Genomic DNA, 24,893 nt, shown 5'->3' with positions numbered 1-24,893 from the left:
AATTTCACAAAATTATTAAAATAATAATTAATGAATAATAACATTATTAATTAAAGCAATAGTTAATAAAATACTAGACATTATATTTTTTATACTTTGTTTTAATGTTAAATTTACAAACAAAATAATACACAAATTAAAATAATAAATGAATTAACAAAATTTTGTTTAAATAAATTAGTATTCACCTTTTCAATTACATCACCTTAATAACAGTGTAATAGTCTTCAATAGGTATAAATAAAAAAATAAAAATAGTAATTTTATTTACCAGCCTTATGGTTTTTCTTAATATGTTGTGCATATTACATACATTAAAAACATGTTTTTACATAGAAATCCACGATCTACTTATTATTTATTATTTAAATATAGAAATTCTTAAAATGAGTGGCCGTGATAGAGACAAGTATCGTTCACATCCGTCTGGACATGAAAAACGATTAAAAAACAGGCTGCAGAGGAGAATTTAAAAAAAATGAAAGGAAGCTTTCTTAAATATATAGAAAAAACGTTACCCAAAAACCTTGAAGATAACACTAACACAACATCAATTACAATGGAAAATATTCAAGTACAATCCCCTACATTACAAATAACTGTATCAGATAAAAAACAAGAATACTTTGGGATTTCTGAAGTACAAACATTATCTTCTGCTACAGAGAGTAATATAAATTTTTGCTTAGAAGACAACGAAGCTAATAGATTGGATACAAATATTTTATGTGAAAATGGAAAATTTAGTATGGTAGACCCAGCAACTCGGACTGATGATAATATGACGCAACCTATAAGAACTGAAGTTGTTAAATTTGGTCCATATCAAGTGAAGGATTTTGATTTTCCCTATTCGGATATTGACGGCACAAAAAGAAAATTCTCTACATTTTATTATACTAGAAAATTGGAAAATTGTGAAATTGTAAAAAGAAGTTGGTTAATTTACTCAAAATCATGTGACCGAGTATTTTGCTTTTGCTGTAAACTTTTCACTTTTTCTGGATCACAACAATCTTTATTGTCAACTATAGGTACCAACAATTGGAAGTGTTTATCTGAAAATTTAAAATCTCATGAACATTCTAGCCTACATTTAAAAGCTGTACAGACATGGATTGAACTAAAATTGAGGATTTCGGAAAATTCCACTATAGATAGAGCAAATCAATCGGCTATGGAAAAAGAAAAACAACATTGGAAAAATGTGATGATCCGCATCATTGCTGCTATACAATATTTAGCAAAACATCACGATGTTCCTCATCAGAGGATCTTCAGATTTAGTAAATACAGAAAATAATGGGAAATTTATAGGCATTATTGAAATGATGGGTAAGTTTGACCCAACTATAATGGAACACTTACGTCGAATAAAAAATAAAGAAACTCGTATTCATTATCTTAGTCACGACATACAAAACGGGCTAATCGAATTAATGGCAACAGAAGTAAAAAAAAATATTTTACAAAAAATAAAATTGGCGAAGTATTATGCCATAATTATGGACTGCACACCAGATATCAGCAAACATGAACAGTTATCCTTGGTTATTAGAATTGTTGATATGAATTCTGAAAATGATGGTACTGATCCAGAAATTAAAGAGTATTTTATGGATTTCGTTAATGTAATTTCTGGTACTGGCTTGAACTTATCAGAAGTACTTTTACAAAAATTAGCTGAGTATCAAATACACGTGGGAAATTGTCGAGCTCAATGTTATGATAACGGCGCCAATATGGCAGGTCAGTATAAAGGAGTGCAGGCTAGATTACTAAATCAAAATCCAAGGGCATTTTTTATGCCATGTGCTGCATCGATTAAATTTAGTAATTGGGGATGCTGTAAAAAGTTCAACCAGAGGTATACATTTTTTTGGTACTATTGAACGAATATATACCATATTTGCAGCATCTCCAGGAAGGTGGATCATTTTTACAAAACATTGTCATCGTTGGACTGTCAAAAGGTGGTCAGAAACAAGATGGGAGAGCCGGCATGACAATATAAAGTCAATACGATTTCAAGTTAAAGAAATTATAGAAGCATTGGACGAAGTTGCAGAAACCACAAATGATTCTTTAATTAAAAGCGAAACACATTCGTTAGTATCTGAAATTGGTAGTTTCTTATAAGTTTGTGTGTTTGGTACACTGTACTGCAGGAAGTGAATATTGTTAGTAAAAGTATACAAGGTCCAAATACCAATTTAGATACATATGCAACATTACTCAACGCTCTTATTAAGTTTATGGACGAATACAGAGAAACGGGATTTAATCAAGCTAAACTTGAAGCAAAAGAGCTTGCGGAAACTTTGGAGATTAAAACAGAATTTAAAGTTCCACGATATCGAAAAAAAAAAAAATTATTTGAATATGAAGGTAATACAAATTATACAACAGATCCAGAGAATGATTTTAGATATTCATACTTCTTAGAACTAATGGATAATGCAATTCAGTCTATAAAAAAAAGATTTGACCAAACATCATATTATAATAACATTTTTGGATTCTTATATAAAATTGGAAACCTTCGAACGTCTACACAAGAGGATATTAGAAGGCATTGTAAGGATCTTGCAATGTTTTTAAAAGTAGGCGACGAAAAAGATGTTTCTGAATGTGATTTATTTGACGAACTCGTGATTTGCCGAAATATTGTGGATGAATCAGAAACACCTTTGCAAGTACTGCGTACATTAAAAAAATGTAATGGAGCTTTTCCGAACCTAAGTGTGGCTATTAGAATTATGCTTACTATTCCTATTACTTCGGCGGGGGCTGAGCGAAGTTTTTCAAAACTTAAGCTCATTAAAAATTACCTTAGAAGTTCAATATCACAAGATCGTTTAAGTGGTTTAGCAACTTTAGCTATCGAAAAGGAACTAGCCGAAAATTTGAGTTACGAAAATATTATAGAACAATTTGCAACCAAAAAGAGCAGGAAAATTAATTTTAAGTAATAATGTAAGTTTAACAAAATGTGACGTTTATATTATTAAATTAAATAAAATTTAAAGTGAGTAGGTAGTAAGTTACGTATTTACTATATGTATTATTTTATATATATTTTATTCATTCAATTATATTATATTAAAAAAAAACAAAATTCGTATATTAGTTACATGGTTATAACGACATTAAAATGAAGGTATAGTGATGAGCAAAAAAAAAATGGTCAACATCAACAGCAAAGATCATTTTATAAATTTATAGTAAAATACTAAAATACTAAAATGTATCTTTTTGTTTTTCACTGTTGATTTGTAAAAGCTTTTTTTCAGGGATCTTAGGAATATTTTGCCTAGGGCCTCGCAAAACCTAGCGCCGGCCCTGATATTATGATTTATTATTCGATTGATTTACATGAAACCGCTGGCATGAACCAAAATTCTGTAAGTTAAATTAGTTAATCGTGTTAAACATAAATATACATATTATAGGTACCTAATTTTACTTGTAGCTTAATTTAAATATTGATATCACTTTTTAAAAACTAGCAATTATATTTTATAATGTTATTTACACAGAAGCAACTATTTTTAACTAATTAATTCATATGAATACTTGAACATAATATTTAAAAATTGGTTATTATCACATTTAATAGTGTAATAAATATTGCAAACTAGTAAATTTAGTTTACCATACATAATAGTATGATGCATATCTCAATGGGTAGCAGGGTCGCTTATTTTATACTAAAATGTACCTACCTACTTACTAAATGACAACAATAATTTGTCTTGATAACAAAATCATACACATTTCAAAAATCTTCACATATATTGCTTTTTAATTTAGTTTACCATGCATATCTTAGTCTTAGTGGTTAGATTATTTTAATATATTAAAATCAACTAAATGACAATAATTATTCTCCACTCAGAATATATTATGAACATTTTTTTACTGAAGCAATAAGACATACTTAAAATACTTATTTTGTTTGAAGTCATGATTTGGACTTGGATGTTGTTATAATTAAATTAAAAACTCATATTATTATATTTATAATTATATAAAACTTAATAAACATAATACATACTAAAACATAATACTAACATATATAACACAATACTAAAACATACTTAACATAATAAATTTATATGTATAAATATGGTATGCAACTATGTATTTTGCATATTAAACAGTTTACTTATTAGAGGAAAAAAATGTTATTTAAATTTAGTTTAAAAATTAAAGTTCTTATTGGTACTTATTATGTAATGTATTTTACCAATGTTATGTAAATATTGTTTGAATCTTGTCATTAGCTTTACTCCCCATGCCACAGATGAATATACTTCATATTAACCTATCAGTTATTTTATTCAATGATATTGACATTGGATCAATAGGTAGGTACAATTATTCAAAAAAAGGAAAAATTGATAATACAGATAATAGACACATTTTCAAATAAATTCAGTAAAAATTGCCTTGTTTTAGTGTATGTTTGTATTTGCTCATATTTTTATTTGCATTTGTTTGATTTTAAAACTTTTAAATTCCCAAGTCTAGCTATGACCTTAAGTCTTTAATAACTTTTAATCATTGTAACAACATCCAAGCCCTAGTTATTATTATTTAATATTGGATAAATCATATCTTTATGTTGTGAAAAGGTGATGTTCTTTCAAAAACTGTTTGATTTTTATGCATCATTTAGCTTTATGTTGAACGCGAAATTTAATCATACAAGTTTTCGAAATCAATGTTGTCATTTTGCAGTGTTTAGAAATGGTATATCTAATATTAAGTTTATTCAAACAAAATAAAAGTATGATAATAGTATTAATAGGGCCTGAAAGTTCATGCATTAAAAACTATCAAAATATACGCTTAAAATCACTAAAATATGATCTAAATGTGTATTTTGTTTTTTTTACATTAAGTTTTTTTTTGTTTTTTTGGTAAAAATAATAATAAAAAGATGGGAAAAAAATATCCACAATTTTAATATAGTAGTATTAAATAGCCGATTCAGAAACCGCAACCCACCGATACCGCAACACGCCGCCGCCGCCCGATCGCGTACGTGCGCGACTTGTATTATTGTTATCATATACGTATGCATACAACCAGTTATAATTTGTTATCACATGGTATAATATACGTGCGTGATATATATTTAATCAGTTATCATACATTTTGTGGCGACACCGTTGGCCCCCACTTTACTGGTCGACCCGCCCGACCGACGTTACCACGTTTGACACGTGAATTATACCTTTTTATATTTTATATTCGTTCACAATTATTTTGAATTATATTCGTTTTTATACTCTTACATGTATTCGACCATTGTGAATTTTATATATGTTTTTATCTACGCGACGCAGCGATCGCGCCCCTACTCCGCGCCGTACGCGCCAAACCGCCCCGCGAAGGCTACGACGCCGATCGCGACGTAAAGCTCGATCTCTTTGCTCGCGACGTTCGACCGAGCCACATCCGCGACAGTCCGACCGAACTTTAACCGATGACCCGAACCCGACGTAACGCGCCATTTTACACGTGGGTATGGACCACGACCACGCGCATCGACGATCGACTTACGAGATGTAATGACCACCGACACGACCCGTCCGGTACGCGCTACGACGCGCACGGTCCCGTTACATCTCGCGTTTCTGCGACGAACGAGCAACTTCAAGCCAAATCTGGTTTCGACCCGCTCTCGTCCGGTCGACCAACACGTCCCCGACGTTCCCGGTCTCGCGACTCGAACTCGACGGCTGTCGCGCCCACGCGCAACCGCTCACGACAACTCACACGAACTCACGTGCGCCCCGACGCTACCACCGCGCGCCCGAGCATCGAGCACCCGACGAAACGGCAAATATTGTAAGCCTAGTCACACACGACTTTTACTTATGTCAACAATGTATCTCATCACCATAATAAACGACTTTCGACGCACACGCGTCCGACACCAAAATACGTGTTACAATTACTTACCTCCATGCCTGTCTAGCCTCCATAACCTTCTTGCCCAACGAAGTCAAATCAACAACGAACATTAGACGGCAAGTGTATCGGTCCGGTGGTAGAACTTACACCGCGACCACGGTAGCCATACATTTGTGCGCCAAAATTTAATCAGTTATCACACATTTAATCAGTTATCAAGTATTATTACTTTTTATCATATATTATTATTTTGCCGCCAACCACAAACGGATTCATACGTTACCTTGGAACAAAAATATAATATGCTGGTTTAGAGTCGAACCGAGTGTTATACTGAAGATATACCGATGCGTTAGACCTAATAGCACAGACCTATATCCTGTCATTAGCAAACGACACACATCCGCCAACATTTAGTACCACCGATGAACATATTATAATAATATAAAGAATGTATTGATACTTGGACATATTAAGGACTTCCACCACCTGGCAGACTATAATTAATTAATACATATTATTCCCACCAGAATTATATACAAATGCAGTTTGGCTCAGTCTGCCCTCAGTTTGCCTGCAGTCGTCCAAGTGTCTTGCACAGTGTTTTTACAGTGTTCAAAAATTTTCAGCAAAAATATTAAACATGGCTAAGAATTTAATCGACTGTAACACATTCTTTATCGGCAACGATGTTTACATACATATAGGCTTAGATCCAGAATTTTTATTTAATTGTGTTGTTTTTATTTCAAGTAAGACTCAGTGCGTGAACATGAATGTTGAGTTGTTTAAATCTTTAAATGCGGTTCTTAATATCCTAAACTTTTCACGTACGTCGCACGTAATGTTAAAGGAACTTAAATTGATAAGAATTGAGGAATGCAACGGTATCAATATTCTGTCAATCTATTGTTTGCAGCAAGACCAGGAAATTAAGTTGACCAAGGAAAATACCCAAATTATTTTGCGATTGAGGGATGCGATGGAAGAAGATATTCAGAAGAAAATTATGCACGTCCGACCCGCTGCGTTGTTCCAGGTCTGTAAGATTTCGATGTTTCTTGGGAAAGAAATGCCGTTACCCAAAGACACAAACATAAATGATGTTGAAGATTATTTGGACCACATCGAGATAAAGAAATTGAAAGACAATATTTCAGTCACAGGTACTTGCTTAATAGCAGATTTGAAGGTTAAAGCACTCAGTCAATTGGCAAGAGGATGGTTATATTCATCGTCTGAAACCGAGGTAATACGATTATCTTTTTACATAATATTGTATACTAAAGCAAATATTTTTTTTTTATAGTCTGAAGACAACCGACCGAGGACAAGGGCATTCGTAGTGCGTGAAAGAACAAGACGTAGATTAAGTTATCAGAAATAATGTATGTAATATATTATTTGTAGAATCAGAAAAAAAAAATATGTATATTATTATATTTTAATATGCCAAATAATTAAACAGCAATATATTTAAAAAAAAAAAAAAACTTTTTTTTATTTATTTATTTTCTCCAAACTATTTACAATTTCCATACAAAAATCGTCTAGAAAGATAGTAGAGTCAATGATTGAAAATGTGCGGCGGCAGACGCATTAGGACATCCAATAGCAAAATAATATGGTTTTACATTAACAATTTATAACGAATACTAGCACATATTAGGATCTGTCGCCACACATTAAGGTATTATAAAGAATGTATTAATGGCAGACGCATTAGCACATCCAATAGCAAAATAATATGGTTTTATATTGACAATTTATAACGAATATTAGGGCATATTAGGATCTGTCGCCACACATTAAGGTATTATAAAGAATGTATTAATGGCAGACGCATTAGCACATCCAATAGCAAAATAATATGGTTTTATATTGACAATTTATAACGAATACTAGGGCATATTAGGATCTGTCGCCACACATTAAGGTATTATAAAGAATGTATAAGTGGCAGACGCATTAGCACATCCAATAGCCATCTAATTAAATGTATAGAATTTATTGATACTAGTACATATTAGAGTCTGCCGCCGAACATTATAGCAAACGACACACATCTGCCAACACATTCGGATGTATAAATGTATTTATACTTCTTAATTTGTTTGTAATATTCCAGATTGTCGTTAAGGTATACATTAATGCTAAAGTCTAGCAATTATACCACCGAAAATGTAAAGAATGTACTAGATTTAGTGTATTGATACTTAATAGCATGAATATTATATATAATGAATCAATTTAAGAGCCTGACCGAAAGAGCCGACAGCTCTTCAGTGTTTCTCCAGCCTTATAGCTCTTCGCACCACAGCCGTTCTCGCGCTCCGTGTTTAAAACGTTTTTTATTCAGTGTTCTTCATTTCTCGTATACTTTTAATCATGGCCGGTTCAATCGCTAACATGAGAGCAATTTACCAGAAGAAGAATTTTACATATATTCCACCAACACCGCCTGCAGAGCTCATCGACTGTAGCAATTTCATTCTCGACTTCACCGAGCGTAAATTTTTGAATGTAGGACTTGATCCTGCAGATAAATTTAACACCATAGTACAAGTCATCACTCCTTCGAGATATGTAAATATATCATCTGATTTTCTAAGACGTATATTCTCACTTATGGGGAACATTCTATCTTTTATACTCGACCTACCTCAAAAATACAAGCAAAATTTATTTCTGGAAACAGAAATTATTTCACTATCTAGTATGGTGTATAAAGGGGAAAATATGCTTGTCATCGAATCAAAAACACAAGCTGGATGTCGAGTATTGCTAAATCGTGCAGATTTAATGAAATTACAATATATGGAGGAGAGTATTTTCGAAACGTTCGCACGAAAGTCAGCCATCATACGTCCAGTTGTATTAAGGCAATTTGAAATTATTGGAAATTATATAGACCGGGAATTTACCAATGTGCAATCGCCACCGAAAACAGTTGAAGAAATGATAATTTTTATTAAAAACCTTCAGACCGATCAAATCATCAAGAATATCGACTTAAATTTTGTTAGTCAGCTGAAAATGTGTGCAGCACGGAAATTATATAATAAATTATATAATAGCTCTATTAAATAGTTATTTAATTTTTATTATTTTTAGTTAATCGTTGACCCCATTTCGCCATTGTCGCCGATGACATCTTCATCGTATTCGCCGTCCATGTCCAATCACATAATTTTGGCTCCGAAAAAATATTCATCACCGTTCCCTCAATATACCGATGACACGGATGCGCAGCCGCCGCCGACCAAACCATGGGATATAACGCCGCGACAATTATTCTCACCGTCTTTTTTCGATGGTGAATGTTCGCAGATAAATCTTACGCAGGCAACATATCCAGCAAGCTCCACAGTTAACGAGAACGATGGACCAATTAATGTGGTAATATACATATATTTAATTTTATTATATTTATATTTACAGATTATAATTATTTAGTTTATCAATCACGATAAACTAAATAAGACACGATTCGGACGAGTACCCCCTATGGTATAATAACCGTATAAAATCTACGGGCCCTGCTGTTGACGAAAACGACGGTCCGTCGTCTTTCAACCACTCGCCATCTATTCTCGATTTCACAGGTGGCAAGCCCATGAAAAAATCAACTAAGCGAAGCGTAAAACGTAAACTGTGAATAATATTTGTGAAATAATGTTGTTTAAAATAAAAACAGGCATGATATTTAAAAAAAAAGTTTTTTTTATTTATTAGAAAATAAGGTATACAAATAAGGTATTAATAATAATAATTACAAGGTCTAAAATTATAAGAGTTATAATATACAAGGTTTACAATTTTCTAACATCTCCACTAAACGGATTGTAAGTTATAATCTGATCATGTAGTATTAAACAATAAGCTGCAGTCTTTTCTGGAATAACTGTGTCCGTTTCAAAGTCTATTCGTAGGTCTACGGTCGATGATTTAACGTTATCATTCTGGTACGACAAATCAACAACGACGATTGGAGTATAAGTTTGAAAAACATGTTTTGATAACAATGGTTCACAATAATCTCTTTCGTAATACGATTATTGAAAGTCTGTATAAGCTTTGTAAAGTATGCTGGTGGTATTATTTTTAAAATCAGCTCGAAAGTCTTCATATGGATACACTTCAGAGTTTAAGTGTACCATAAGATTTTTTAGTTGACAGTGATCAAATCGACCAGCGTCAGTTTCGATATTGTTTTTTCTACCTGTTTGTAATCCGAACAAAACAAATCTAGGTTTTTCGAGCAAAGTGCTAGACTTAACAGTCCACGAATGCGATGTATTTCTAGGGAGTACTGGATACTCGCATAGATCCCAGGTTCTGAACGCACACGATAGTGTTTTACGAGAATCTAATACTTTCAATAACTTTAATTTTTCTTTATCACTGACTTTGATAATAGGCATCTTCCAAGTCACCTTAGTCAGTTCAATTGTAATTTTTTTATTTTTCTCAACGTGTTCGGTGGCTCCGGCATCCACAACACGTATTGCATCCAAATCAGTAGACGAACGATTTAAAATTAGTTGTTGATTGCAATTGAGTAAAATTTTTTTATAATCTTCACAAAATCCGAATAAATGTTTTAGAGGTATGCATCCGGTAAATACATTGCCGGTCATAAAATTTTTATTATCTTCACCGTCCATTACCGAGTCCCAAGCACAGTTGTCTAATGTATTCATTTCATTTGGAGTATAGGAGCAGAACGCTTTCAAGCAAGACGACACTCCGGGTGATTTTAATTTTTGTATCTCTATTCCATTTATTTCATATCGCATCTCAGAGAATAAAAATGCCAATCCATTATTTGAAAAACGTACGTCTCCACATAGGCGCAACTAGGGTTAAAATTATGGGGGGGCTACAGCCCTCCTAACAAACCTATGAACTTAAAATATCCCATGGGGTGCCATCCCCCCCTAGTCCATAAATACCATCATAAAAATGGTATACTCTACTCAACATTTTATAGCAACCACTAGTAATTAGTATCTTACTAGTTTCTTAAAAATGTAATATTAATTATTATTATAACTAAATTTGTTTACCTCTAATATGAGAGTAAGAAAAAAGAAAACAAGTCAACTTTTTATAGTAGGTAACATTTTAATAAATTAACGGTATTTTTCTATTGTTAGCACTTGAAAAATCGTTTAAAATGTCTTCACTGTTAATATTGTTTGATATGTCTCTCTCAATATGAATGATAGATAAATTTGAAAACCGTTCTTGTATCATAGTAGACCGTAACCATGTTTTGACTCGCCTCATCGCAGAAAATGACCTTTCACAAGTTGCACTACTTATTGGCAAAGTATATGCAACACCAAGGAGTTTGTATAGATTTGGAAAAGTAGCTTCATTTATGATACTTTTCATTTGCTCTGGATCACCTAATACCTGATCTTGATACACAGTTTGAAAAGCATTTTTTGCAACAGTCATTTCCGCCATTAATGTATCAGTATCAATTTGAAACAGATCCTATAATACAGTAGTAAAAAAATATAAATTAAAGCATATAATCATAATATTCATTGTTTAGAGATTTTATTGAAAGATGATGTATTCTTACTTTATAATGGTTAATGAATAATTTGCTTTCTTTAAAATCAAGCAGAAAAAAATTGTCGACGGACTGAGCAAGCTCTAAACTTTGATCAGAAAAACGACGAATAAGATTTTCTATAACAGAATCAAGCACAGCATAATATTTGATTCGCCAAAATGCTTCATTTGTTACTTGAGCAGAAACTTCTTGTTGAGCACTAGTTGTAGAAGTTACATAAAAATTTGACAAACGTGTACTTTCAACTCTTCTTCTTTTCGACCCAAGACCTAAAATTAGAATGAATATAAATTACTAATTATAACATTGATATTTTTACAATTAGAAAGTAATATAATTTGAAAAAATACAAATTAGTTATTACCAATTGTAGGTTTCTCAATCGAAACTTGATGCTTTTTGGCAAATTCATTTATTTGATTCCAAATAACCAAAAATTTATCATCATTTCGATAATCTTTTAGACTTTGTATTACAGAATGAATTATTTGAGCTGCTTGTCCTAGAGTGGCGGTTTTTTCTTGTAATCTATTACTCAGAATGTTTACTACAAGTAAAATTTCATACAAAACAAATAGATGAACCACAAATCCTGGTTCCTGAAGTAATGATAAAATTCCTAAAAATAATACATTTTATATTTTATTGTGTATGATTAAAATTATTTATTATTTTCAGTTTAATTTAACCTTTAGCTTGTGCCACATCTCTATCATTGTTATCTTCAATTTCTTCATTAAGAACTTCAATTAGAGCAGGATAATTTTCCATAATTACTTTACAATTATGATAACGACAAGACCAACGTGTGTCACTTATTCGAGTTATACTTTTGTTCTTAATCTTGAGTTTATTTTTAATTTCTAGAAATTTATAGTTGGTAGTAGGCATAGCAAAATGTACATATACTGCCTCTAAAGTATTAAATAGACTTTTAGCTTCCTAGAAATAAATTAAAAATGATTTATAAATACTGTAAAATTGTAAACATAACTAAAATGTATTTATATTTCATATTTACATTAACTGACATGCACATATCTATTACAACTAAATTTGTTCTGTGTGCCATACAATGTGTATAGATTGCATATGGATACTTTTCTTGAATTTTTTTTTGAACACCACCATGTTTCCCAGACATAACACTTGCTCCGTCATATGATTGAGCAATTATGGGAACATCAATTAAGTTATATTTTTTGAGAAAACAAACAATTGCTGATGTCAACGATTCTGAATTTTGATTTTCAGAAACATTGATGAAACCCAAAAAACGTTCAAAGATTTGAAAATGATTGGTATATCGAACGCACAATGCCATTTGTTCTTCTTTAAAACTTCTAAAAAGATATATTTTATTATAAAAAATATGAGCTAATAACATTAGGTAGTTAGTAACTCAGGTATGGTTTATTACCTGGCTTCATCACACATTATAGAAAAAAAACCACATTTCTTTATATCAGTGCTTATAGTTGAAATTACATTATCTGCGCATAGTTGAACAATTTGATTTTGAATTGCCCAACTTGTATAATTAATAGGTGTTTCATATTTTTTGAAAAAGTCTGTGTTATGTTTAGCTATTAATTTACATGTTTCTAAAAAATTACCTGAAAATTACAAAAACTTTTATATTTTACCAATATTATAATATTGTTTAATTTTGAAAAATAATAATTATAGTATGTATGTTTATTAAATGTTTTACATATTTTTAATAAGATACATACATATTTTTTATATATACCTTGATTAGTAGACAGTTCTTTTTCATCATGACCGCGGAAAGCTAGACCTTGTCTAGATAAATATAATACAATATCTATTAATATTTTCAAATATTCACGGTTTATAGAAATTTGTTCTCGGTTTGCAGTTTCTAAGCTAGTGTGAACAGAACCTGACTTTTTTGTTTGTTTAAGAGCAAACCATTTTGCTGAACATACCAAATGGTGATTAGAACTGCCATGAAGTTGTAATTTTGATTTTGATCCTTTCCCTTTAGAGCCACTAAGCTGTAAATAAAAATAATTAATGTCTATATTTACCTACTAATAACTGTTCACAAATGACTAGGCTATATACAAATATATAATACAGTATGAAAAAATGTACACTCTATTACACCACCTATGTAAAAATAAAAAGTTTAAAAGCATCAGATTTTTAGAAATATTCTCCTATGTAATCTTTTACACATTTCAAAATTAATACAATAATAAACTTAGTTAAAAACAGTTTAAAATTTACCTTTTTCCAATTGTTGAATCCTATTTTGACAAATGTATCCTCTGAAGTCTCATTACCAAATATACGGCACACATAACAATAAATTGCATTACTCTCGATACTGTACTCAATCCATGGAAAGTGATCATACCATGAAGCACTAAAACTTCTGTTTTGAGTTCCATGTTTGGTTTTTGGATACACCTAAACAAAATTTAAAATTTAAGTGTCAGGTAGCAACATAATTGAATAATAATGCATTTTATTACAAGTCTTAAGTTAACAAAGTACTTACCAAAATGGCAAAATACTATTATGATTTAAGCAAAAGGGAAGTAGGTTCATAGGTACTCATTTATTATAAAAAATATTTACATACCTACACCTAAAGGTTTTTGTTGCTATATACCTATTTTATATTAAAATAGTTAGGCTATTTATGATAAATGTTGTAGGTATTTATATATTAAGGCATTAATGACATGCAAAAATAACAAAAAAAAAATAGAAGTTAAATATACACAATTTTTAAAATTATTTAATAATGAATAACTTACCTGTAATATTGGTCGGTATGGCCCGGTGTGAATATCACCTAAATCATTAGGGCTATTCGGCTGTATTTTCTGTGCTATTACGGGCTCTTCAGCTTCTACTATGGAAGTTTCTTTGACCACTACGGGCACTACGCATTCATCATTTTTTTTTTTATTAATATTGAAAATATTAAAAACTTTATTGTTCATCTTAATATCGTATAGCAATAAATTCACAAAACTAATAAGAAATAAGTAATAACAATAACTGAAAAATACAGAGGCGTAACGTTTTATAATTGTAAATATTCTTCAATATTCCAACCTCAATTACAAGACAGATGACAGTACGACAAAGCTTATCAATGCAATCCTAAATATCACAAAATAATATAAAACCCACAGTCCCTGTCTAAAAATAGATATTTTTCACTCAATATATTTTATCAAACATAATCGTTATCTCTTATCTATTTTACTTGAAAACTTTTCGAGATTTAAAATATTCATTTCTTTTTTTCCAAGTGACAAAATACAATTTTACGTGTAATATTTAAAATTAATAAAGGATATTTTTGGGGGGGCTAAACCATAGCCAGGGGGGACTAAGCCCCCCCTAGCCCCCCCCTAGTTGCGCCACTGCGTCTCCAGCAGCATCGGTAGGTTTTTGTACCTTTCCTTCAATGTAAATGAAACTCTCACACGGCAAAGTGTAAGAATCCATATTTTGGATATTTATTCTAATTTCATCGTTATATGAAAAAACCGTGTTTGAATACGGTGTATTATCATGTAATCATGTGAGTGATATTTTATCGGACACTGATGTTGGATTATTTAAATTCTATGAAAACGAACAAGTTATCGAACCTGAAAAAGTTTTACCAAACTCCGTGTTTGTTTTTGACGATATTATTTCGGAAAACCAAAAGATTGCAAGAACTTACTTCTCCAGAGGTCGACATAATTTAATAGATGTATGTTACCTGGCTCAGAGTTATTCAAAAGTACCAAAACAACTTTTACGTGATAACGCTAATTTTATTGTATTATTTAAACAAGATGAAACCAATTTAAAGCACGTATATAATGAGCATTGCTCCGGTGATATGACATACTTTGAGTTTAAAAATTTTTGCACATCGTGTTGGCGTAAGGGGAGATTCGAGTTTATCGTAATAAACAAAGACTTTGAACGTGACAACGGGCGATATCGTCATGGATTCGATACATTTGTCGTTATATAAGTAGCTGTTTTTATGAAAATCCATCATTTGCAAACATGTATGCTGATGGTGAAGTACTCGGCGATCTGATTAAAGCCAAAGAAAATATTAAACACAAGTATATAGCATTAAAACACGGAAAAGCAGATATTCATTCACTAGTATCGGAAACTCTAGGCCCGATAATCGAACCATTGAACGAAATAAAAAAATATAAGCCTTTGCCATTGCCGCCCTCAGAGGACAAGTTTATTCAAGATTTTCAAGATTTTGAAATAAACGACTGGTTTAAATCTTACGATATAGACAAGACGTACGGCCCCAAAATACACACAAGTGGGAATGTACATTTAGGTAAAAAAGAAATTAAATTCATCGATAATACGTTGAATATTGAGGATACTTCATACCCACTAACACAAGGACTAGGTAATTTAATATTTTCGAAATCTCCAAAATTATACACCAAAAACGATTTAGAAGCATATAAGTCTATATTAATTCAAACATCGGCCCACCTAACAGCAAACGAGAAAAAAATTAAAAAAGGTGGAAATAAATATCATGATATAATACAAAATCTGTTTCCATCTGGAAGTGGGCTATCTATGAAATTACAAAAACATAATTTAGTTTACTGGAACGACCCCAACGAGTTAGTCGAGCGATTGCAGTTACTACTGGCGTCAAAAGCAGCTGGTAATACAGGCGTTTCCAACGAAATACTCTCGATTTTTGAAGAACTGCGTGAAGCAGGGTTAATAAAACATATTCCAAATGTCTAAACGTGAAATCGCTATCGAACTACACAAACCGGCTAGAAAAAATTATACACGGCGTAGAGTTAATGTTTATGGCAAAAACGACCTATGGCAAGCTGACTTGGTCGAAATGATACCATATTCGAAAAAAAATAAAGGCTATAAATATATTCTATTTGTCATTGATTGTTTTACAAAGTTTGCTTGGGCGATACCGTTAAAGTCTAAAACTGCTAAAGAAGTTTCCAGCTCAATGTCTAAAATACTGCATAAACGCACACCAAAGCTATTACAGCTCGATAATGGTAAAGAATTTTACAATTCTACATTTGACGCGTTGATGAAGAAGCACTACATACATAAATATTCGACTTATAGTACTATGAAAGCGTGTATTGTGGAACGTTTCAACCGCACATTGAAAGAAAAAATGTTTAGAGAATTTACGGCACGAGGTTCGCATGAATGGATTTCTATTTTACCTTCATTGATTAACGAATATAATAATTCAAAACATAGGACAATAGGAATGACACCAGTGCAAGCTGATGCTAATCCTACGTCAGTGGAAATAAAGCAACGAAAAATTATTGATGGAAAAAATAAATTTAACATAGGCGATAACGTCCGTATTAGCACATATAAAGGTGTGTTTACAAAAGGTTATTTATCGAGCTGGTCTACAGAAATATTTAAAATTGTTAAAATCAACAACACATTACCTGCTACTTATCAGCTACAAGATTATAGTGGAAAACCGATTGCTGGCTGCTTCTATTCAGAGGAAATATCGAAAACAAATTATCCAAATGACTTTTTAGTAGAGAAAATTATACGCAAGAAGGGGAAGCAAATTTTTGTGAAATGGCTCGGGTTCGATAATACACACAATAGTTGGATAAATACATGTGACATTAGAAAATAGTGTCAGTCGAGTTATAGACATGAACGTGTTTGGTAGTTCTCAGTCTAGTGAAACAAACAAAATTATTTCAAACCTTGAACAGTCGAACAAATCGTTTTTGTCTAAATTAGATAAAATCGAGCATTTACTCGAAGAAAACCATAAATCTGTACAAATTCAAGAAGAACAAGTAGAAGCGACACAATTGGCATGTATACAAATAACTGAGCATATGACAAGAGGTGAAGTATCATTAAAATCAATCAAAGAAAGTATAGAAGGATTGAAAAACATAATACCAGCTATACTCAGTCAACTAAATACTATTGAAACTTATTATAAAGACAAGCCATAATGTCTTCGGCCATCTTGGACATGCAATGTGTACTTGGCGTCAACAATAAATACATGATTAAAGAAATGTCTATAGTAGACACAGAAACATGGGCGACCCAGCACTGGATTTTTAAACATTCAAACTCAATGCAGGACAATAAGAGTCAAAAAACCAACAAGTGGCTGGAGCGTAATTACCATCGAATAGCTATAGAATACGGTGATATCGGGTATGAAGAACTCGGAAAAATATTAAATTCCGTCAATCAGGGTGACTTGGAACGATTTTGACCTTTTAACTACTGTAATACATTCATTATTGATAATTAGGTTCTGTAAAAAATCATGCAGTGTCGCACACCTCCAAGGAATAGATTAAGTAAAAAAAAAATAAAGTTTTTGAGTAAATTAAGATAAAAAAAAAATAAAAAGTGCTTGTTCCAAGTCACCTGGGGTGTTGGGTGACTTGGAACATACATTTTTTCAAATGCAGATTGCATTTAATGATTTGTGGAAGGTCACTTGGAACTCTACAATTATTTTTAAAAAAAAAAAAGTGTTTAAAACCATATTTTTATTAATTTAAAAACAATTTAACATTTTTTTAAAACTGTTTATTACAAAATAATACTTTTTCTTATAAGTTGCAGTCTTTGCTCACAAAATAAATTTAACAAACATATTAATAAAATTAAACTTTATATACAACAAAAAATAAAACAGTTTAAACTGACTTGTAAAACAATAGATACAACATAAGTATTTCTTTTTTGAACCTTAAAATTTAATATTTATAACAAAAAACAATATAACAATAACCAAAAACCATATTTTTATTAATTTAAAAACAATTTAACATTTTTTTAAAACTGTTTATTACAAAATAATACTTTTTCTTATAAGTTGCAGTCTTTGCTCACAAAATAAATTTAACAAACATATTAATAAAATTAAACTTTATATACAACAAAAAATAAAACAGTTTAAACTGACTTGTAAAACAATAGATACAACATAAGTATTTCTTTTTTGAACCTTACAATTTAATATTTATAACAAAAAACAATTTAACAATAGGTAACCAAAAATTAATGTTATTGATTTTAAAACTTAACAATTTAAATTTTTACAGTAGATAAGGAACTAATTTTTATTCAAACTGATAGTTGCCTCTTCTTTCTTTTATGACCTTTAATTTTTTTATAACTTGGTCTTTTCCAACATATGCTTCATCTATTATGAAAGGAAAAGAAAAACATCCTCTCATACTTTGGCTCTTTCTAAGGAACCGGCACAGTAAATTATCCTCCTCTATTTCAGTAATTTGTCCTACATATTCTTCAAAGTTGCCTCTTACAGTTTCAAATTTTACCTTAACAAAATCATCAATTATTAGGTTATTAATATTTACAGTCTCATCATTTTTTTCAGTCTCATTAATTTCTTCAGTCTCATTAATTTCTTCAGTCTCATAAATTTCTTCAGTCTCATAGTTATTTTCATTATTTTTATTTAGTTCAGTCACATTAGTGTTAATTTCAGTGGTATCTGTGTTTAATTCTTCTTCATTATAACCTTCTGTGTCTCGGACTTCTTCTTCATTAAACATATTAGCTTCGGTTACACTCCGACCTGGCTCTATATTAAATCTTTTTCTTCTGCATTTCTTTGCTGGTCCATCGTTAGAACCAAATCTTGTTTCTTTAAATAAATCGTGAAGTACTTGTGGAATAATAGAAGAGCTTGTGGATGAGTTTGGATCGTCTGGTAATTTATTTAATACCTTTTCTCGGTCTAACGGGTATATGCCAGTAGCTTTAAATCCAGATTTAATATTATCAGATTGAGAAATTTCAAGTTTTTCTAATGTTTTTTTTAGTATACTTGGAAACACATCTTTTGTAAGTGGTCCTTTTCTTTTTAATTTATGCATCTTCAAAACTTTACGCCATGCTATTTTCATAGGCCGAAAACAACACACATCCAATGGTTGAGTCAGGTGTGTGCTGTTTGGGGGCAGAAATATAAATTTAATATCATGTTGCTTACAGAGCTTAACAATATTCACCGAAATGTGACTTGCCAAGTTGTCTCCAATAATAACTTTAGTTCCAACCAAACGACGGCAATGTGGAATAACTAAAGTTTGAAACCATTCTTCAAATATTGGTTGATCAAACCACCCAGAGGGTGATCTGTTGTATCTGCACCCTTCTGGCCCTCCTAATGTCCAAGGTTCCCACATCTGGAGGGATTTGTATACAACATATGGAGGAAGCATAACACCAGATGCATCGATAGCAAACATAACCGATGTAGCAGACTTTGTAGAATCCATAATTGAATCAGCATGTTTATTTTTTTTTCTCACTAAAACTTTTGTTCTACCCGGATCATCTATAAAATTTGTCTCATCGTAGTTAATGATGTTTTGCGGTGGTACATTTTCTAAACTTAATTCAAGGTTATTAAAATATTCATTGATAGTAGTTCTTGAGACAGCAGCTCGTGATCTTTTGATATTCTCGGAAAGTCTAGGTTTCAAAAGACCAGAATGTCTGGATACAAAACGTGTGTACCAATCATCGCCAGGTTTATTGTTTTTAAATATTTTTATTTTTCGGCCGGAACGATCTAAGTATGACTTGATCAATCTCTTAACTTCTTCCCTATCAAAAGGGTAACCCCAATCAGATGCAAATAATATTGTTTCTACAATATTACCTTCTTCAGTGGAAGTTAAAGCTGTTTGGCCACCGTGGGGATTAAGATTTAGTTGGTTTTTTTTCCTACTTAAAGTGCTTATTGGTATTCCATACTTATCAGAAGCCTGTCGGTAAGTCAATCTATAATTTCGGATTTCGTTCAATGCATTATCTAAAGTTTCTTCAGAAAAATTTCGGTAAGTACGACTGCCGGGTGTTCGTTTATAATAGTTCGGCATGTTCCAAGTCACCCAATTATTTTTTACGGAAAATAAAACCAACCCTGAAAAATGTAAATAATATTATTTCCTAATTCTACTTAACAATTAACACTAATAACACATTAGGAATTCACTAAAAAATAACAATACCTTGAATTTTGAAGCTGAAATACCACTTTTGCAGCTCTTAATTAAGGAGTTGAAAATTTGGATTTTTTTTATTAAATTATGGTTGAATCACATGGCTTATTGATAAGAGATAACACATTTTCGATGATAATGAAACGTTTACAAAACGTTCCGAAAAATATTGCTGTGGAGGCAGAATTTTATTTCCCTTATCTAGTATAAAATTAAACGCTGTTATCAAAAAAAAACACAATTGTTCCAAGTCACCTCCCAGTTACAAGTCACCCGGTTTGACGGTTCATTAAAGTTTGGCTGCATTTACATCAAAGGTGAACAGAAAAAACAAATTCTTATGGAGTATATACCACACGTCGCACTCATCAACATTGAAGACTTGGGCTGCCCTCGTTTGGATCAAATATGTGATGACGAAACTTTACCTTGTTGTATTTTTCATATGGAATTTAATCCAAAACAATGTACATTTTATAAAATATTTGCTATAAGAAAATGGTTTATAAATAATTCTTAATTGTGCTTAGGTACGCAAATAAATTTAATAAACATAATAATATTTTAACAAAGAGTTTTCTTTATACATGCTAACATTTACAAGGTAAACATTTTAATACAAAGTATATACAAATATCTGGTATAAAATTTAAACTATTTATGTCAAAGTATTTACAAATTAAAATATATACAATTATATGTCATGAAATTGTTTTCATTTTACACTATTTATGTACAGAGTATTTTAAAAATTTTACACAAGGCCTAAAATTCGTTTTCGACCATAATTTCAGCCAACTCTGTGTCCCTGTAAAATTTATAAATAATATAATTTTGATAATTTAAAAACAATTTAAAAAACTTACTCTATTCTAAAATGACCGTGAGCTAGGGTATGGATTTTATCTTCTAGTATCACCCTCTTATCATCATAATTGTTGTATATTATTTTATTGGTCTGGACAGTCGTCAATTGATGTTTGAATGAACGTATACACATATTCAGCTGTCTATTATTGACACCCGGCTCCATACCTTCAAACAAACATGCCCGATGACCCTCAAATGTCATATGGTTCTTAACCACATGACCCCTCACGCCTTTTGCACGGATCTGCTCCTTCACATTCATATCATCCAATCCTTGGATTTTATAAGCGTAGGATTTAGCACGGAGCGCGCAAAACTCCGTCATAATATGGCCGTCAGTCTCATCTGAAAATAGACCCGGGATCTTTTTCCTCTCAGCAATATAACACGGATGGTTTCGTGGTAAATTAGAAGTATCCATACGGTCGAGTAGATTGGCGTTCCTTGCAAGATCTTCGTAAAAGTCATCAGTGTGGATATAATATACCAGTGAATCTATAATAACAATTATTTAATTATGTATGAAACAAATATATATTAATTTATTAATTTACCGGTGTCAGTGTACATCAGCTCGATTTGATCACCATAATGCCTCTTCATCACGTTGTAGTGATAGTCGTACATTTTTGTCTTTGATTTATCCAACACTGCTAAGCCTGTAGGAAGAATTATTAAATATCTATAAGAATATAATATACATGCTATGATACATACCAATATAAATAGGTTTGTCGAATTTTATAATTTTTTTCTCCATTGTTACAGCACTCAGGTTTTCGTTGTATGGTGTCGCATATTTAAATGTGGTCAAGTTGATAAGTTTCTGCACTCTATCTTCGTTTGAAACAAGCTCCATTAGTATCCTTCGTCTAACTTGTTCCATAGTCTTACCTATCGATTTTAAAAAGGATTAGTATAAAATTGAATAAACACAAAAATTATAAAAAATACCAAAAATACTATTATTCATAAGCTTGAAGAAGTCTTTCTCAAAATCGTTCAAAGCTTTTTTTCTCATTTCGGTGTTTAAATTTATAAATTCGGCAAGCCAGGGCGATTGGTTGAATTGTAGGACCCTATGCACCTAGAATAAAATTAATCATGTCAAAAATAAATAAATTTACATTTTATTTTAAATAAATTTACTTTTTCAACTATCAACCCGTTTTTAATGGCTTGCTGGAGATTACGGTAATGTACGACATAATTTTTTTTTGACTCGAAGGTCGCCATCAGTTTTTTTACTTTCGAGCCATCGGGTATTCCGTTTTGAGGCAGAAATGGTAGATCATTATGCTGATCATGCAGTTCTGCTGGATACGTTACATCAACCTCATACATCCGTCCGATCGGCGAGTTGTCGTCCAAGTCGTTAAGACCATCGAGCTTGGCTTCAACCCACTTAAAACCTCCATAGGGCATACATTCTGCCATAGCCCAGCCATAAAGGTTATTACAGTCTTGATAGACAAGCCATGATTTCGGTTTAGTTTCGTCATAATCAGGCACCTTATAGTTATTAGCCTTAGCATACCGCATGCTAGCCTGCACCAATCCACCGCGTATACCTGTAATATAATTATTTCTATAACATTTAAAAAATTAATTTTTCATCAGTTACAAACCTTTTTCTATACATAGTAGCATGTCATAATCGGTCAACAGTTCCAATTTCATCGATGTATATTTCAACATCGAATCGAAGCTGAATCCTGGGGCCGTATAATAAAATGCCGGATCTAAATTGTACGTTTTCATGCATAGATCGCAGAAATTTTCAAAAACATCCGCGAGCAACAAAACGTCAATTTTGAGATACAAATCGCTGTATTCGCCCAGCGTTCTGCATTCAAAGTGCCTCCATAGCATGTTCGTAGTGTACATCCTTAATACCCTCCTCCTTGAGCGTGCTATAAAATTCTTCTTTTGGTGGTAGACTCGGCTCGTCCAACTTATCCCAGCCATCCGTATACTCGTATGGATATACACCCTTACGGGTGACTAGTGGCATATCCCGGGCATCAAAAAATTTTGCTGTCTCGCGGAATTTCGAAAAATCTCGAGTTAAAAGGTTTTTGGATAGAGTATCCAACTTTGATGCCATAAACCTGCACGTGTCTACGAATCGTATAGTAAACGTCCTACTGATATATTTTGAAAATGAAATAAATTTTTCTTCGCTATTAGCAATAACTTTTATACTATTAGCGTCATAGCCTAATTCAGTTACAATAAAGTGGGCGTCATAATTAGATAAATTGTGGAAAAAACAGGGGACAAATTTCGGTTGTTTTAATTTTAAATTACATCGAGAGCATAAAGATTGTCTAAATCTACCAGTAAGGTGACATGGTCGCGGACTTTCTCGTTTGTGTCGAAACTGCGTTTACAAAAGTTACAATTTTTATTTTCATTGTGTTTTCGCGTATCTCGGTCATTCATAACTATAGGGACATTCGTCTTTAGCAATTCTTCAATTTTACGACCTACATCAACTATATTTTCGAGAAAATGCCTGGCAACATCCTCCCGACTATCACTACCGCGATAAACAACTGGCGCGGATGGTATATTGAATTGCTAGATAAACTCTAGTGGAACTTCTTCGGACGCTTTAACTAAAAACCCATAACTCATAGGTTTGTGGTTATGTATTACAGTCGTGTGTTCCCCCCTTTTCTCATTAGTTTTCACCAGTAGAGCTTCAAAATCCGCGTAAATAGTGAATGGGTGTCGTTGAGCATGTTGCCAATTATCGAATTCTAGCAATGTGTCAACATCGGGCATTATGGGTAGAATAGGTTTATGAGATCCGCAAATTAATTTATGCTGCTGAAGTGCTAGCTGCCCACTTAATTTATATTTTAAATTTTGTTTGTCAAACGATGTGAAACATCGTTTGCAGAAATAAACTGAATGACCGTGTAATGTTATTTGCGAGCGGATTAAGCGTGAAAAATTAGATATATATACGTAAATTTTAAGCCATGCATTTCAATGCTATTTGAAAACCCTTCAGCAATAGCGGACGATTCTATACTTGTCGCATCCTTCGTATAATTTAAAAAACACGTATGTGGCGATACAGATGTTTTTAACGTTTTAGATCTTTCACATACAACACAGTATCGGTTCCGTATTGCAATATATAATATTTTCTTCGAACGAAATCCAATAATTGCAGCCTAAACATTTATATTCATTTAAACTGAAATAATTTTAGATTCTAAATGGTACGAATGTATTGATTTTACAATGATGTTGGTTTTCGGTGAATTTTACGTAAAATCTGCAGTTTTTAAGAAAATTGATTTGGTTTTGTGACTTAAAAACATATAACCGTAGATACTACAAATTTTTACAGGATGTTTATATTACTTTTTTACTATACATCATTACATTTTTTAAATTTTAAAATATTTAAAATGTTTTTGAGCTAT

The 24,893-nt window shown here is 31.8% G+C and overlaps 6 protein-coding genes across 6 annotated transcripts; 2 read left to right on the top strand and 4 right to left on the bottom strand.

Annotated features, from left to right (window-relative positions):
- Nucleotides 1-559: 559 nt before the first annotated feature.
- On the top strand, nucleotides 560-1,303 carry LOC132925421 (zinc finger MYM-type protein 5-like). The gene has a single exon (XM_060989818.1). The coding sequence runs from the start codon at nucleotides 560-562 to the stop codon at nucleotides 1,301-1,303; it is 744 nt and encodes a 247-aa protein (XP_060845801.1).
- Nucleotides 1,304-8,313: 7,010 nt separating this feature from the next.
- On the top strand, nucleotides 8,314-9,381 carry LOC132925420 (uncharacterized). The gene is made up of 3 exons (XM_060989817.1): nucleotides 8,314-8,985; nucleotides 9,040-9,324; nucleotides 9,367-9,381. Exons 1-3 carry the CDS (start codon nucleotides 8,314-8,316, stop codon nucleotides 9,379-9,381), a joined length of 972 nt encoding a protein of 323 aa, XP_060845800.1.
- Nucleotides 9,382-9,980: 599 nt separating this feature from the next.
- Nucleotides 9,981-10,724, bottom strand: LOC132925419 (uncharacterized). Its single transcript, XM_060989816.1, has one exon. The coding sequence runs from the start codon at nucleotides 10,722-10,724 to the stop codon at nucleotides 9,981-9,983; it is 744 nt and encodes a 247-aa protein (XP_060845799.1).
- A 48-nt stretch (nucleotides 10,725-10,772) lies between these two features.
- On the bottom strand, nucleotides 10,773-14,838 carry LOC132927872 (zinc finger MYM-type protein 1-like). The gene is made up of 9 exons (XM_060992452.1): nucleotides 14,308-14,838; nucleotides 13,772-13,954; nucleotides 13,269-13,536; nucleotides 12,936-13,131; nucleotides 12,537-12,858; nucleotides 12,205-12,457; nucleotides 11,880-12,134; nucleotides 11,522-11,784; nucleotides 10,773-11,430 (listed from the first exon to the last, which is right to left on the bottom strand). Exons 1-9 carry the CDS (start codon nucleotides 14,494-14,496, stop codon nucleotides 11,053-11,055), a joined length of 2,307 nt encoding a protein of 768 aa, XP_060848435.1. The 5' UTR covers nucleotides 14,497-14,838; the 3' UTR covers nucleotides 10,773-11,052.
- Nucleotides 14,839-21,442: 6,604 nt separating this feature from the next.
- Nucleotides 21,443-21,961, bottom strand: LOC132926402 (uncharacterized). The gene has a single exon (XM_060990750.1). The coding sequence runs from the start codon at nucleotides 21,869-21,871 to the stop codon at nucleotides 21,443-21,445; it is 429 nt and encodes a 142-aa protein (XP_060846733.1). The 5' UTR covers nucleotides 21,872-21,961.
- A 26-nt stretch (nucleotides 21,962-21,987) lies between these two features.
- LOC132925417 (uncharacterized) lies at nucleotides 21,988-22,959 on the bottom strand. The gene is made up of 4 exons (XM_060989814.1): nucleotides 22,600-22,959; nucleotides 22,405-22,537; nucleotides 22,168-22,344; nucleotides 21,988-22,109 (listed from the first exon to the last, which is right to left on the bottom strand). Exons 1-4 carry the CDS (start codon nucleotides 22,885-22,887, stop codon nucleotides 21,988-21,990), a joined length of 720 nt encoding a protein of 239 aa, XP_060845797.1. The 5' UTR covers nucleotides 22,888-22,959.
- Nucleotides 22,960-24,893: the final 1,934 nt, after the last annotated feature.

Source organism: Rhopalosiphum padi, chromosome 3, assembly GCF_020882245.1.
Source record: "Rhopalosiphum padi isolate XX-2018 chromosome 3, ASM2088224v1, whole genome shotgun sequence".
NCBI lineage: Eukaryota > Metazoa > Arthropoda > Insecta > Hemiptera > Aphididae > Rhopalosiphum > Rhopalosiphum padi.
This window is presented reverse-complemented; position numbering and strand designations above follow the sequence as displayed.

What these genes read in the sequence shown, in the direction of transcription:
- LOC132925421 (XM_060989818.1), top strand. Translation starts at nt 560, where the DNA reads ATGGAAAATATTCAAGTACAATCCCCTACATTACAAATAACTGTATCA.
- LOC132925420 (XM_060989817.1), top strand. Translation starts at nt 8,314, where the DNA reads ATGGCCGGTTCAATCGCTAACATGAGAGCAATTTACCAGAAGAAGAAT. An exon ending in GTGCAGCACGGAAATTATAT is followed by an intron (nt 8,986 to 9,039) that starts AATAAATTATAT and finishes TATTATTTTTAG; the next exon opens with TTAATCGTTGACCCCATTTC.
- LOC132925419 (XM_060989816.1), bottom strand. Translation starts at nt 10,724, where the DNA reads ATGCGATATGAAATAAATGGAATAGAGATACAAAAATTAAAATCACCC.
- LOC132927872 (XM_060992452.1), bottom strand. Translation starts at nt 14,496, where the DNA reads ATGAACAATAAAGTTTTTAATATTTTCAATATTAATAAAAAAAAAAAT. An exon ending in CATACCGACCAATATTACAG is followed by an intron (nt 13,955 to 14,307) that starts GTAAGTTATTCA and finishes AATTTTGTTTAG; the next exon opens with GTGTATCCAAAAACCAAACA. An exon ending in AGATGTGGCACAAGCTAAAG is followed by an intron (nt 12,135 to 12,204) that starts GTTAAATTAAAC and finishes TATTATTTTTAG; the next exon opens with GAATTTTATCATTACTTCAG.
- LOC132926402 (XM_060990750.1), bottom strand. Translation starts at nt 21,871, where the DNA reads ATGGATACTTCTAATTTACCACGAAACCATCCGTGTTATATTGCTGAG.
- LOC132925417 (XM_060989814.1), bottom strand. Translation starts at nt 22,887, where the DNA reads ATGGCAGAATGTATGCCCTATGGAGGTTTTAAGTGGGTTGAAGCCAAG. An exon ending in TATGAATAATAGTATTTTTG is followed by an intron (nt 22,345 to 22,404) that starts GTATTTTTTATA and finishes TAAAATCGATAG; the next exon opens with GTAAGACTATGGAACAAGTT. An exon ending in CGACAAACCTATTTATATTG is followed by an intron (nt 22,110 to 22,167) that starts GTATGTATCATA and finishes TTCTTCCTACAG; the next exon opens with GCTTAGCAGTGTTGGATAAA.